We start from the raw sequence: 13409 nt of genomic DNA on the forward strand, positions 1-13409 counted from the left end.
ACCAAAGGACATTAGTTTTCACAAGTCTCCAAGAAAAAAAAATAAAGGAAAAGGAAACGCATGCACGGCGGCATCCTTCCTATGCTCAGCCCCTGTGAACACTGAACGAGCGAGAAACAGGTGGCCGCCCTTTGAGCCTTTCAGCGATTAGTAACAAGATAGCCATCAGTTTTGCTAGCGCAAGAAGCCGAAACCGCCAGCGGAGCAAAACCCAATCCATCGCCCGCCCACACGCGTACCAATGTGCAAGCGGTAGTATATAGATGCGCCGGAGCAAACTAGCTCTAAAACAAACCATGCAATGAAAACCGAGAGAGGGAGGCGCGAGAAAAAAATTATATGTATTCCTACATAGTGGCAGCACATGCCAAGAAAGAAAAAGTTAGGAAATTGCCACGAATTTTTAACCGTACAGACGCCGCCGTAAATATACGGCATTGACCATTTTGGACTTGTTCGCGGCGCTGTATATTTACGTCATTGACCTGAAAGGGTTAAAAGCAGAGACCTATATTCTCAAAACTGAAGGCTTTTGTCACGAAGGCAAATCTTCAGTGCAATCTTACATGTGCATTCATTACACACTTAACCCAAGCACGCCTTATTAAGTACCTTATTGCTTCTCCTGCAGAGAGTTCTGGAGATTTCTGGTTGGGGTGCCCTGAATGGTGCTAGCTTAATGTGCCTTCCTTCCAAAGGATTCAATGTTTGCTTCTTACAGCTCGTAAATAAGTTAAGCTACTAGTATAGATGTGTCTTCATTGTCCAGGTTAAAGGGACACTAAAGGCTAATACTAAATCGACGTGGACTGTTTAAATACCATTCCAGAAACCTCGCTTAGTTTATGAAAAATTGCATCTGAAGGGTCCGAATACTTCCAAATTTCAAATCACCCGCCACCCAACTGGGGGGGAGTGGTGACGTTGCATATGCCATCGCCACCCTTTGCAGCCGTCGGTGAGTAAAACGGCGCCTGACAGACACCACTACCGAGCGAAGATAGATAAAGTCAGAGTGGCGGATTCGCCGCTGCAACAGCTTTTTGGCCAAGTGTCATATACCATTCGGGCATCCTATGACACCACATGGAAGTTGAATTCTCTGCTACTTGTAGTTTGTGTGAGTTTCGTGAGCCAGCAAAACCAGTGCAGCTCTACGCGACAGCGAAACTACTGAAACGCGAAAGTGTGGTCGGTGCAGAGTCGAGCGAAAACGAAACCTTTCGACCACCCGCGTCGTTGTCAAGGGTAGTTTCAATGAGTTCTTTTTTCTAAAAGTGAAACAGAATTGGACAAGTAGCATTTTGTTTCATCTTATAATACAATACAAGGATGTTTTTTGCAACGAGTGGTTGAGTACTAGTGACTAAAGAGCGCTTTTGTCATCGGTCAAGTGCTTGGAAGTCCCAGAGGAGTCTCTAAACATGTCCTGCATTTACCTCGATTTCTCGAGTATTAAGGCTCCGTTCGCGATAATATTGATGCCTTAGAGATTCTGAAGCACTAATCTATCACTTTAGCTTGACTTAATATTTGCCTTTAGTGTCCCTTTAAGTCCGGCTACGGCTGTATACAGCCCATTTGCACTCTTTTCATGACATAGGTTCATACCTTGCATCACTTTTTTTTTTCTAGATGCAATTTTAAAGTCCCATTATGTTGCTTCTGTGATTTTGCACTGCGGCAATGTTGGGCAGGACTGTCCCTTTATATTTCCCCCTTCCTGTCTTGCAGGACATGACACGTGAGCAGGTGCTGGAGGAGAAGCTGGCACTGCAGAAGGCGCTTCTGCACTTTGAGAGTGTGCACGGCCGGCCCTCGCGACGCGCTGATCGCAATTTGATGCGCCCACTGTATGACCGGTATCGGAGTGTCAAGCGCCTGGTGGGCAGGAACCCCCTGGCCAAGGGCAAGGACTCTGAGCTGCAGCCCATCCTGGAGCACGTTGCCATGAACTTCACCTCCCCACAGCCCCGGTCCCCGCCCCAGGTGCGTGCCCGCTGCAGCTGGCCATCGTGCCATTTTCCTGCAACGTGTGGCTCGGCAATTTTTTTGCATATACGTGTATGTGGGAATTGCAAAAAAACAATTCTCCAATAGAGCATGCTGATTGGTAATTTATACAAGATTAGTATAAAAAAAAAAAGAATTTGAGGGCTGTTAAAAAGCTGGCATTGAGGTATAAAGGTGAGTGTTCAGTGTTTATTTCCCGATATTGTTGCTATGTGACAGGAAGTGGCACCGTGAAAAGTTTTCCACAGAAATGTAGACAAAATCGGTGTTCAGTTGATCCAGTGTCGCCTAAATATGCAGGCGGTTACAGCATTTGTTAGGATGTGAGTCAAGCAGTTACTCATGAACAAAGGATAATGCCACGTGAAACCACTCTTTTTTCCTAGCTCAATACAGCACTGTAGGGACTGCATCCAGATGACAAGAGGGACTAGAGAGAGGCCCTGTGATTAAAAGTTGCTCACAAGCCACGCTGGTTGCTGACTTAATAGCCACAGGGAACAGAAATGTTGTTTACATATGGACTTCCCTGTTTTACCAAGGTTGTCAAATTAGTACTTCTTTCTCTTTCTTTTTCACTTTTTTTTCCTTGGGTGGGTTCGGAATGAGACCTCCATGCCTTGTTTTCAAGGAAGCATGGACAACTCTGAACATCAGGCTTTTGACGAGTGTGCCTGCACAAAGCAGGAATCGTGAAAAGCGAGGCCATCTGTTGTAATATAGAATTTTAGAATAGGGGCCCCCATTTTCAATCAAGCTCTGCACACACCAAAATTGGCGCACTCAAGAGCTGAGTTTTTTAGTAGTATTTTCCACTTATTGCTTCTTCCCCTTTCAGCACCACTGCAGCTCAAAAGCAAAGCTGAGATTGAGTGTAAAATAAAAACATTAGATTAGCTGCTATGATTATTTGATTTGTTGCCAATATCAATTTGGAGTATTCATATAAAAGAGAATATCAGTGGGTGCACATTGTTTGGCATTGGTGGTGGATCCCCTTTATGTAAGACAATTATGGGTACTCCAGATAGAACTGTACTGCCCTAGGAATTTATCACTGTCTTAACAACCTTGTATTAATAAAGGGAAAACGAGACCTCATCCATCTAGACGTAGCTAAGTGCTTCAAAGGAAACCCATACGGGTTCCTCAAAAGAAAAGCCTCGCAGCTAAAGAAAAATTCGTCCTGGTCTGGGACGCAAACCCGGTACGACCGCCTTTCTGGGGCAGCCGCTCTGGAAAGCTGTCTGGGTGGATGTCTCATTTTCCCTTTATTAATTACTTCTCTCCACCTTTCGGGTTTCCGCAGAACTATTACGTCAAACAACCTTGTATGTGGGACGAGCAAAAGCCATGAAAGGATGTTATCACACCAAACATAAACATAACATCTTTTGTTATATATTAATATGCTTTCATTTGAATATGTGTAGCTTTGCATACTAACAACGGAATACTGGTACGTGCAATTCCAAGACGGGACAGAAGATAGACATACAAGAACAGGACAAGCACTAACTCGCAACTAAATTTGATTCTGACTAAGTACACAGCAGACCAGGATCGCGCAAGCGCACTGCCCATCAAGCCAATCAATGCGTCATATCAAGAAGCGCATAGATTACAGCATAATTTCTAAAAACTGCTTTTCTTTGCTACGCAAAACAACCGATGTATCACTAATACAGGCACTTTTTTTTCTTTCTAATATAAGTCTCCATGATTTCTCTGGCCAAAGCATTGCCATTCTTGCCCAGCATTCGAATACCGGAAAGAATTATAACATTAATAGGGCATGTCATCTGGACTCGACTTGAGCTGTGTACAATCTAAAGCTGATAAATTAAATAACTGAAGAGCTTTGTCTACTCTACTCATGTGTTTGCTTTGGAGATCCTGCCCGTGAAACTGATCTTTTTCTTGTGGAGGGTGTTGCTCACTGCTGTGTATGTTTTGTCTCATCTGTGTAGGAGCTCGAAGAAGTTGTAGATGATGCGACTCCTGTTTCTGCGATGGCACAAAGTGAGGCAATGAGTGATATGGAAGAACCGGTCACAAGCAAAAAAGAAGTGGTTGAGCAGATGGTGCTGGACAAGTGCAGCGATTCCAACCTGCATGAGCTTCCTCTGTGAGTGCTTACCTTGGGTCCAGGGTACTGGTGTTTGGTAGCCCATTTTATCAGACATATACAACTGAATGAGTCACGTACTCTGTGAGCCACGTAGTTGGTCTCCTGTTGCATACACAATTCTCAGAAAGTATAGAAGGAGTATAACTCTCCTCCTTCACCTCCAACTTGTTTGAAAACTTGTGCACAATTTTGCTCTGTTCAACAGCTACAATTTTCACATGAGGGGAAGCATAGTCATTCTTCTTTTTTTCCTGCCTCTATGGTTATTTTTATACTAATGAGAGCTCCATGAAATGGGCCAGCATCATTTTTAATCTTAAGTTGAAGCAGTCAAATCCACTGCAGCATCATACTTATAAGTTAAATGTGAAAAAACAAGTATGCTTGACTCAACATTTTTAGCATGTTGCCTTTAAGTTTAGACAGACAATAGTAACGGAAGGAGTATGTAGATGATTGTTGCATAGCTGCAATGCACTCTTACAACTCTAAACTCCATCAACTGACTCAATTATTCCTAATTGTTATAGGCTTGTGGTGTAGTGTGGGTTTAATATGGCACATATTCTGTTAGGCAAATTCTGTTTGTTAAACACAAGTGGCAAACTTTGGTTTCTTCTTTGTGTAGAATTTTCTGCAGACATCCTTGCTGTTTGGCTGCAGTCTTTCATTATTGAATTGCAGCTCTCTGTAGATGTGTAGAAATAAACAGGATGCAATGTGACTGTGTTCCACCGTCGGTTGAGTTGTGTTGTATGTAGCCATGCTAGTAGCGTTTAAGCAGTTATCAGGTATGCACCTCAGTCATATAGGCAGCATTCATTTGCCTAGGTAACACTCAGTGTTGAGCTTGTACATGTACGCCTTAGGTCCAGCCAATTCACCCTGCACTTTATGAACCAGTTTCCGGCAATTCGGTGCCAGTTCTTGCTCTTGGAGAACTGGAACAGCACCACGTGCAAAGCCCTGTAGTACCTCTCTGATGACTTCATGGGAGGCTATGAAGTCGTCCTATGCATGAAGCCTGCGATGTCTCAAATGGATGGGCACGGGCAGATGTTGCCATGTTGAACTGACGAAACGAATGGCTAAGCACAGCGCCACTTGACCTAGTTCAAAAAGTGCAGGCAAATTGATAGAATGCGGGCCTCTTAGTGCAAAAAAGTAGAGGCAAACTGCCCATTGCCAAAATTGGACTGACCTTTGCATTCTTTTTGCAATAGGCTGTACATTTTTGGTGAGACATTCTTTGTAGAGAGCACAATTCAGCTCTACTTAACATGCCCGCACTGCGAGAAAATGCAGCAGTTTTTTTTTTCTGATGCTTGTAACCATTTCATCATAGGTGTAATTTTTCGTTTTAACGCATCTGAGCTTTTATTCTTGCGTTGGACATGCTTTTGTTTTGCTGATGGTAATGATGATAGGTTATTCTCTTTGACAAGTTTGCAGTATTTGTCTCAAAGAACAGCAGAAACAATGGGAAAATGTTGGTACTTCACTTTATACCATTGTTTGCACCATAACGCATCTGAGCTTTTATTCTTGCGTTGGACATGCTTTTGTTTTGCTGATGGTAATGATGATAGGTTATTCTCTTTGACAAGTTTGCAGTATTTGTCTCAAAGAACAGCAGAAACAATGGGAAAATGTTGGTACTTCACTTTATACCATTGTTTGCACCATTTTCTTTTACATTCAAGTAATGTGCCAGCTAGCCCAGTTCAGTGTGCTTCAGAGGTTTCGCCATTTTTTATGTCAGGAATTCCTTTCATTACAACTTATATACTATATCTTTTGTAATGCAACTTGTACGCTGTGGTAATAGTTTATTGAATTCTTGTACGGCCTTCACATATTACTAGCCCATATATAACTGCCCATCCACTTATGTTAAATAGGCAGTGGGAGGCATAGCTTGCGGACGAGGGAAAGGAGAGCCAAGTGGCTCTCCTGCACCAAGCCCAGCGAGCCGCTCGCGCCAGTGGAGCCCTGGACTAAGGGCCCAATTACGCTCGCCTACTTTTCTTTTTGAAAAATAAAGTTTCTTTCCTTCCTTCCTTCCTTGTAGGGCGGAGCTGCTCCAGCAGCAGCAACAAACAAAGCTTGAAAAACGCCGGCTTCGGAAGTTGCTGAGAGAATTTGAAGAGGAATTTCAGAAGCAAACTGGGAGGTAAATAATTAAGCATGTAGCTTAAGATTTAAAGGAGCGGAGGCACCAAATTTTGTGGCTTACGTAAAGATATGGCAGCTATGCCCCAACTGCTCATTCGTCTCTTCTTTCTTTCTAAAAAAAAAATTACATTTGACCATATTATTTTCAAGACATCAAAACTATATGTGTAGTTCAACTGAATCTGGTAGAGATTAATATACTATGAACATATGATTCCTATCGCTGATGTGATGATGGGACATTTATGGGGCCATGGAGGAAAGGAAAAACTCGAGGTTCTACGCAGTCTATGCACTGTTGTTAGGGCGGAATGGAAGTTTTTTCATGGTGGTGTGTGCTCCTGCATGTGCTGCTCCGTAGGTCTTATACCATTGCAAAGACGGCATGTGTGCAGGTTTGCATTAGCCTCCATGTTTTGTCATGCTGTGTTATCTAGACCATGCTCTCCCAACTGTTGTGGCCAGGTGGGACTGGAAGAAGTAAAAAGTGTGAAATGACCGTGCATGCAATGCCATACACCATGTACCATGCCACAGACAAAGGACGATAAGGGAATATTTTTGCCGTCTTCGGTGGGCTAATGCTAACTTGTCATAACAGACTGAAATCGCTGTGCTTCAGAATCTGATAAATGCCTTACATGTCAGTGACAGCTGTGCAGTGTTCCTGCTTTTGACAGTGGACAACGCATTTGTGGCATGCAAAACAGCCATGTAGAAGGATGGGAACAAAGTGGCTGCTGTGAGTAATTAAGGGACAAACCCTCCTTACTGCAGATATCGTTATCTGTGTGCTCGAGGGGCCCATGGAAGTGAAGGTTGGTAGATGCGGTGCAAAAGTGAACAAGGCTCTACAGAAGAATGTGCACCTGTGCTCACATGAAACTGCTGATAGTCACACATAGGCCCGGTCAACGCACTAGCCGCCCACATACGCATGTACTGTTTGGCACACGCTGTGGCTAACACAACACTTTGTTTCTGTCAAGCTTCACTTACCATGAGAACAATATACCTCAGGCTGCACTCAGTGTATCTAAACGCGTAACAACATTATCTTCTGCTGGCCTCCTCGTCAGCGCACTGTGGCTCGTCACATTTCCGCGGTGTGCGGCCGCCCAAAATTTATTCAATAAAGCAATGCGATTCCTCAAGCCAAGACTAGCATATGTGTTCTCGTAAACTGAAGGTGGGCTAACCATAAGTCGATGTGTCGTGATGTGCATAAAGTGTGCTACCGGTGCATTCTTGCAGTGCAGTAAGAATACGCAGATTTATTTGCACAAAAGCCGGCAAAACTAACAAGGATGGGCCTCAAGGTCTAATTTGCAGAGTTCATTATTAACTTCTTTCAATGCTACAGCACAGCACTCGTAAGAAATTACTTCAGCAGTGGTATTACAACGGCACACCGTTATTGGTATTGCTGGTTGGATCACTAGAGAGCACGTGTAGGCGCAGCCTGGTGTGGTTGCCACACCGAAGGTGAGAAATGTAAACAATAAAGGAGGATTTGTCACAACAAGATGGCAGAGTAACACTAACTTCTGGCGCCACAGAGGCTTCACAAAGAGTGACATCAGGGCTGCCCCTCAGTTTGTAGAGTGCAGCTCCTAGGCGCCCGTTCCTGTGGCGAGCGTTGGCATAACCGAACAAACGAGCAAAGGACGAAAGAGCGAACGATGAGCACAGAGGAAGTTGAAAGACGTGAGGAGGAAAGCCGAGGAGGAGGATATGGCAAAAGTAGAAGAAAAGCAAAGTGCAGTGACGATGACTACGATATGGCACGAGAGTAGCATGTGTCATCTGGCTGTGAATTGAGCCCATGCGTCACCCACGCGCTGCCTCTCGTGATCTCCAGATTAGCGAGGCACTCGGCCTGCACTTCGTTTGCAACGTGCCGCACAAGGTGGATTGTCCGTGCCAGTCAATATATCGTGGAATGAGAACACATATATAGCTGCGCTCAAATTTTGCATTAAGTAGTATCGTAATCATCTGTGAATTTTCCTTCCTGTGGTATGTCCATTACATGAAGACCGCACATGTGGTGTGATGCAGTGGTTAAAACAATTGGCACTGTTTGCTGTACCCGCACACTTAAGGGAAGCTCCTGCTTTTTGCCAGGTTTTGGTGGTCAAGTCGCCACCTTATTTTGTGTGCACAATAACCTGCTTAAGTGCATTGCACGACTGCAAGCTTAGACAATTTATTTGACATTTTGCAGAAATCTGTAATTCAGTTGCCTTGCAAGAAAGCTGTTTCTTTAACTGAAAAGTTTTGTCTACAGTGTGCACTTTATCGAAGTAGCCCCCTCACTAGGGAAAAGCACAAGCGAGAAGGCAGCTAGAATGTAAATGTAGGAGTAGAATATAGAAGTACCAGGTAGAATGTATCCATGCATCCTGCTTACTTACGCCCCCCACTTCCCCAGTACAAATCCATTGTCCCCCGCAACCTTTCTCTTGGTGTTCCCCACAGTGAGGCCAGAAGTATTGTTTTGGCCCTTAGCTCTCACTGGCAAAAAGGGGGTTCGGCTTCTGGAGGTCTTGTGTCATTCCCCTATCATTCTTGAAGTGATGGTAAAAGTGGGCCCGTGCACCAGAGTTATCGGTTGTAAAGGAACACTTAGAATGTTATATCGAAGAAGCTCTGACATATGCAAGTCATGAATGTCTGTGCTAAATATTACACCCCTACAAACATAGGGAACCTACAGTCTTGGTCAAGGTTATTAAATCCCCTGCCCTGCATTAAAATCGTAGCCATTTTTATGAAATCTGGAGAACCACAGTTTCAGATGTCCACCTCTAGCTGTGTTTCCTATGCAACTGGTCAGAGCCACATTTAAATAGAGGGACAGGGGAAGAAAAAAGAAAGTAGAGGTAAATAATTTCACACATGTGCTTAAAAGCCCTGTTGGGTAATGTGTGGTAAATGCGTGTTTGTGCAATAGTATTGCAGTAAATATTCGAGCTAAAATTGTCCATTTCTGAAACATGCAAGAATCAGGCCATCTTTCTATGTGAGGTAAAGAAGCATAACTAAAGCAGTAGTGCTGCAGCATGAGTGTGAGGCCTCCAGGGATTGTAGTGTAGTGAAATGCCTTTCGTTGCCATTGTCCACGATTCAAATACAGCAAGCAGTGATAATGCTGGACCACATGGAGCAATGTTTGTGCATGAAAATGCACGGTCTGCATTTCGTAGCACTTTGCAACAGCTGTTGCAAAGCGCTTGTTTCAGAAACCTTTGTTGTAGTTGCAGCAACAGAGCTACATACTAAAGGTTCATTCTCCTTTGTTCATTTAGGAAAGTGCAAAAGGAAGATAAGGCCCCAATGGACTCCGTGTACTGCGAGTACAAGGTAAAAACCTACATTTTATTGAAGCCATTCTAGCAGTGACATGCTTGCATTTATGAAAAATAAGCATAATTGCTCATACCAGCAAGGCATTTCTAATTGTCGGCTTCCTCCTGAAGTTGTTTAATGTGTCTATTGAGGCTGTTGTAGAGTTACTTTGGGAGTGTTTTCCAATTTTCCCATACGAGCAATGTATGGAGGCTTACGCCTGCAGTATGAGGACATTGAACTGGATTCAAGGATGTAAGGCTGCAGTTCCGGATGTTAAGAAGTGCCAATGGGAAATGGCTGCCATGGCTTTATGTTGTTAGGTTTTGCTCTTTGTGATGTGTTTATTTTCTTTTGGGCACTTCTCATTCTTAGGCATCAAGTCTAAACATGTGCTTATTATATGGCACCCTGTGAATGTTTCTTGCCCGGTTAGCTGCGAATCCATTTTGGTTTTCTTTCTGGTTAGCATTTGTACGGAGAAGCAAAATGGTTTCATCTACCAGAGTGTCATTTATATTCATTGACTTTAGCATGCATTGGAAGCACGTTAGGCTAGCCACAATTTTGTGCTTTATTTTAAATTAATAAGCGTATGATCTATGAGGCTTAATAATCTGAGACAACTGTGCCTAGTGTTATGCTGCAAGTTCTGGCAAGATGCTAATGATCATTTAATTGTCTTGCAGCATGTCAAGGCCCGGATGCGACTGTTGGAGGTGCTCGTCTCTAAACATGAACATCGACGTGAAATATGAAGCTGGCAGACGTCGTCTGTGTGCAACCCAATCTTTATTGATTCTTTTCCTTTCTTCCTCTCACTGAGGGTGGCACTCCCCCATGTTGGAACCACATGATCATGTGCTGTGGAGTGAATGCGTAGTTCCGTGGCAGCCATCGAGGTTCAGATACAGCATTTTTATTACTGTGCTTCTGTGGGTGGCAGCATGAGAACACGTTTCTTTCTTTTCCCTGTCTTTTTCTTCTGCTTTTTTTTTCCTACAACAAAATATGGAACAGGAAATCCATAAGTGCATTGCATACATAGTCTTAACCGTTAAGCCATCATAACATCTTTTCTACTCTGTGGCATTGCTGTTGATTCATTCTTTGTTGTTGGTTTTCAAGAAAAGAGGTGTTTTAGTTTCATGCCTCCATGAGAAGCTTCCACTGCTCTGGAGCTTTTGTAATGTGTGATGCCACACAAGTATGTGGCCTTATGGTTGACAATTTATTGTGAGGATAAGCCCATTTTTTGATGTTCTTGTCCAGCAGAGCTGTAGGCCTGAAACCGTGATATGCAAATAGATGCAGTCACCTGCTGCATCTCTTGGAGTTGGCACTGTGTTCACCTGATTGATGTGACATGTTCATATTGGCAGTAGATTAATTCTCTCACAAATAGAGTAAAGGTTGTGCATTTATGCACATGCGTGAGCTTTGGATGATGCACATGATTATGATGATGCACATACATACGTCATTCATTATGTATGATGCATACTAGAGCATAGAATTGCCGTCACATAGATATTTCATTTCCAATTTCTTGCCTGTAAGGCGTGCTGTCTTGAAAACGTGACACAACACCGTTGCGGCAACTTTTGTGCACTTGCCAAAATAATGTTTGTAGCACATATTTTAATTTGGCTAAGATTGCACTGCAGGCTGCATTTTTTCTTACGGCAGTTAATTTTCTCATCAGTGTGAACCAATCTAGTGGATAGAAAAAAGAACACTGTGTCAATTCCAGCAGCATTTTTTTTTTATGCACTCAATTTCGGTGATTGCTTTCTTTTGCAGAATATTGTTGTTACACTTGCTAGAAGTAAGCTTGTGGCATTTTTTATTGTTTGTACTTGTCATTGTGCGTGCATGCCTTCCTGGTTGCCTGGGATGCATGGGTGTAATGTGATGGCCTTTGGTAGCTTTTGTTCAAAGGCAGTGCTTAGAAATAGTCAGGTTGCCTTGGCCACCTTTTTTAGCTCTTGTTTTAGCATTGCATCTTTCGAGGCGTGCTTGGCTTTAATAGTTAGCAGATTTGGTGGCATACAGCAAGTGCCAGGCTTCCTGGCAGATTGCTGGCTCCAAGGACACCACTGCTTGTTTTTGACGATCGAGTGCCTTGATCGGATGGAACGGGACAAAATGTTGTTTCTTAGCCAAGTAGCCAAGAACGGTGTTCCCTTTCTGTTTTATCATGTGCACGTGTGCGTCTGTTTGCTTGTAGACTGTTTGGTATATATTGTACCTGACATATGTGTATGTAGTTGTCAACATGGGTTATACCTGTTCTTTAGAGGCATGATACTACAAGCCACGGCATTTTTAGTCTCCACATGCTATGTGTGTGACATGGTAACTGCGGCCATGTTGTGCGTGTGGCTAGTCTAGTGAACCTTTCCTCACTTGAGTTTATGAATTCTATGGACCCAGTGTGATGCTACGTTCATGTGCCTTTTTATTTTTATTTTTTTTGTGTCTTTTTACATTCACCTGGACATGCAGTTAGAGGTTTCTTTTTCTTCTTTATGTAGGAAGGAAGTGGTGCAGTGTCTGCAAGCAAGCTTTCAGATGATATTTTGAGTATGCAAAGTGCTGTATAAATATTAAATATATACATACATATATTATATATATATACATATACATACATATACATATATAAATATTATTTGTCCAAGTGTCCGTACATAGACTAAACCTGAAATGTTCATGGATGACAGTATTATGTGTGAGAATGTTGTTGGATGGATGATTGGACACGTTATTTATGGCAGTGAATGTGATGCTGTGAGCATTAAAGAGTTTCTTGAGAGTGCTTGCGATTGTCTGATTACACATCTTCAAAACAGGTGCTGGTTTGAATGCCTCTCGGTGGCAATATCCTACCTGTTATGGTGAGATGGCTGAAATCCACTCATATGGCATGTTTTATGGGGGTTTCATACTAAGTATCAAGTACGATGTTTGTGACTTGTATGGCCCTGGATTATAACTGTTTTTCTGTTGGGAACATACCATTTTCTTATGCTGCCTATGTTACCGAGAAGGATGCAGGTTTCACTACGGTTTTGAAAAACTTACTGGAACCATCTGGCTCACTTTATATAGCATGGCAGTTGAAATTGTACACACTGGCAAAAGAGTTTAAGAGGGCTCTTGTAAGTTTGCATAGTTAGTTATTCACTAAAATGGCAGGTAGCTTGCTGCCATGGTTTCTCTGACCAGTTGCTGAAATGTGTTACTAGTTTGCTTATATATGACTCTGTACTTGTAGTGGTAACGTGCATATGTATTTTGGTTATTAACAGCACTTCTAGGTGGCAAGCTACTGGTCTCTACCAACACCGTTTATTTAGCTTTGCTATTACGCTGTGTCTTGATTGTAATGAATGTAACCAAGATAACGCTGTAGCGTAGATTTGTGCTCTTTGATACTTGTTTCGTTCTAAAAATCTGGAGATGGAAGTGGCCAATTTATACAGTGAACATGCTATAATTGTTTACGATGGCACTTTTGTATTGACCACCACCTCCACATGCCTGGCTTCAGTACCTTGTACTTTGTGTTTTGTATACAGATATACCCCAGTGGTGTAATGATAATGTTTGCATTGCTTGACAGTGTTATCGTACATGAGTGCTATTATGATAGTAATTCGTGATATGCCCATGTGGTCATGTATATGATCAAATATGCTATATGTATACAATTATTTGACAGTATACTGCAGTT

General features: G+C 42.7%; 1 protein-coding gene across 5 annotated transcripts in view; it reads left to right on the plus strand.

Moving 5' to 3' along the window:
- Positions 1-12491, plus strand: part of LOC135899348 (protein FAM13B) — a 167309-nt gene extending 154818 nt beyond the window's left edge. For 3 of the 5 annotated variants that reach the window (XM_065428593.1, XM_065428592.1, XM_065428594.1), the window contains exons 20-24: positions 1735-1989; positions 3984-4141; positions 6216-6317; positions 9631-9685; positions 10360-12491. In XM_065428593.1, the coding sequence (XP_065284665.1) occupies positions 1735-1989; positions 3984-4141; positions 6216-6317; positions 9631-9685; positions 10360-10428 (639 nt within the window). In that variant the 3' untranslated portion in view covers positions 10429-12491. Of the gene's footprint in view, positions 1-1734; positions 1990-3983; positions 4142-6215; positions 6322-9630; positions 9686-10359 lie in introns of those variants that run through there. The other 2 variants (XM_070521109.1, XM_070521110.1) reach the window with 1 other exon arrangement.
- The last annotated feature ends 918 nt before the right edge of the window (positions 12492-13409 follow it).

This window comes from Dermacentor albipictus, chromosome 1, assembly GCF_038994185.2.
Source record: "Dermacentor albipictus isolate Rhodes 1998 colony chromosome 1, USDA_Dalb.pri_finalv2, whole genome shotgun sequence".
NCBI lineage: Eukaryota > Metazoa > Arthropoda > Arachnida > Ixodida > Ixodidae > Dermacentor > Dermacentor albipictus.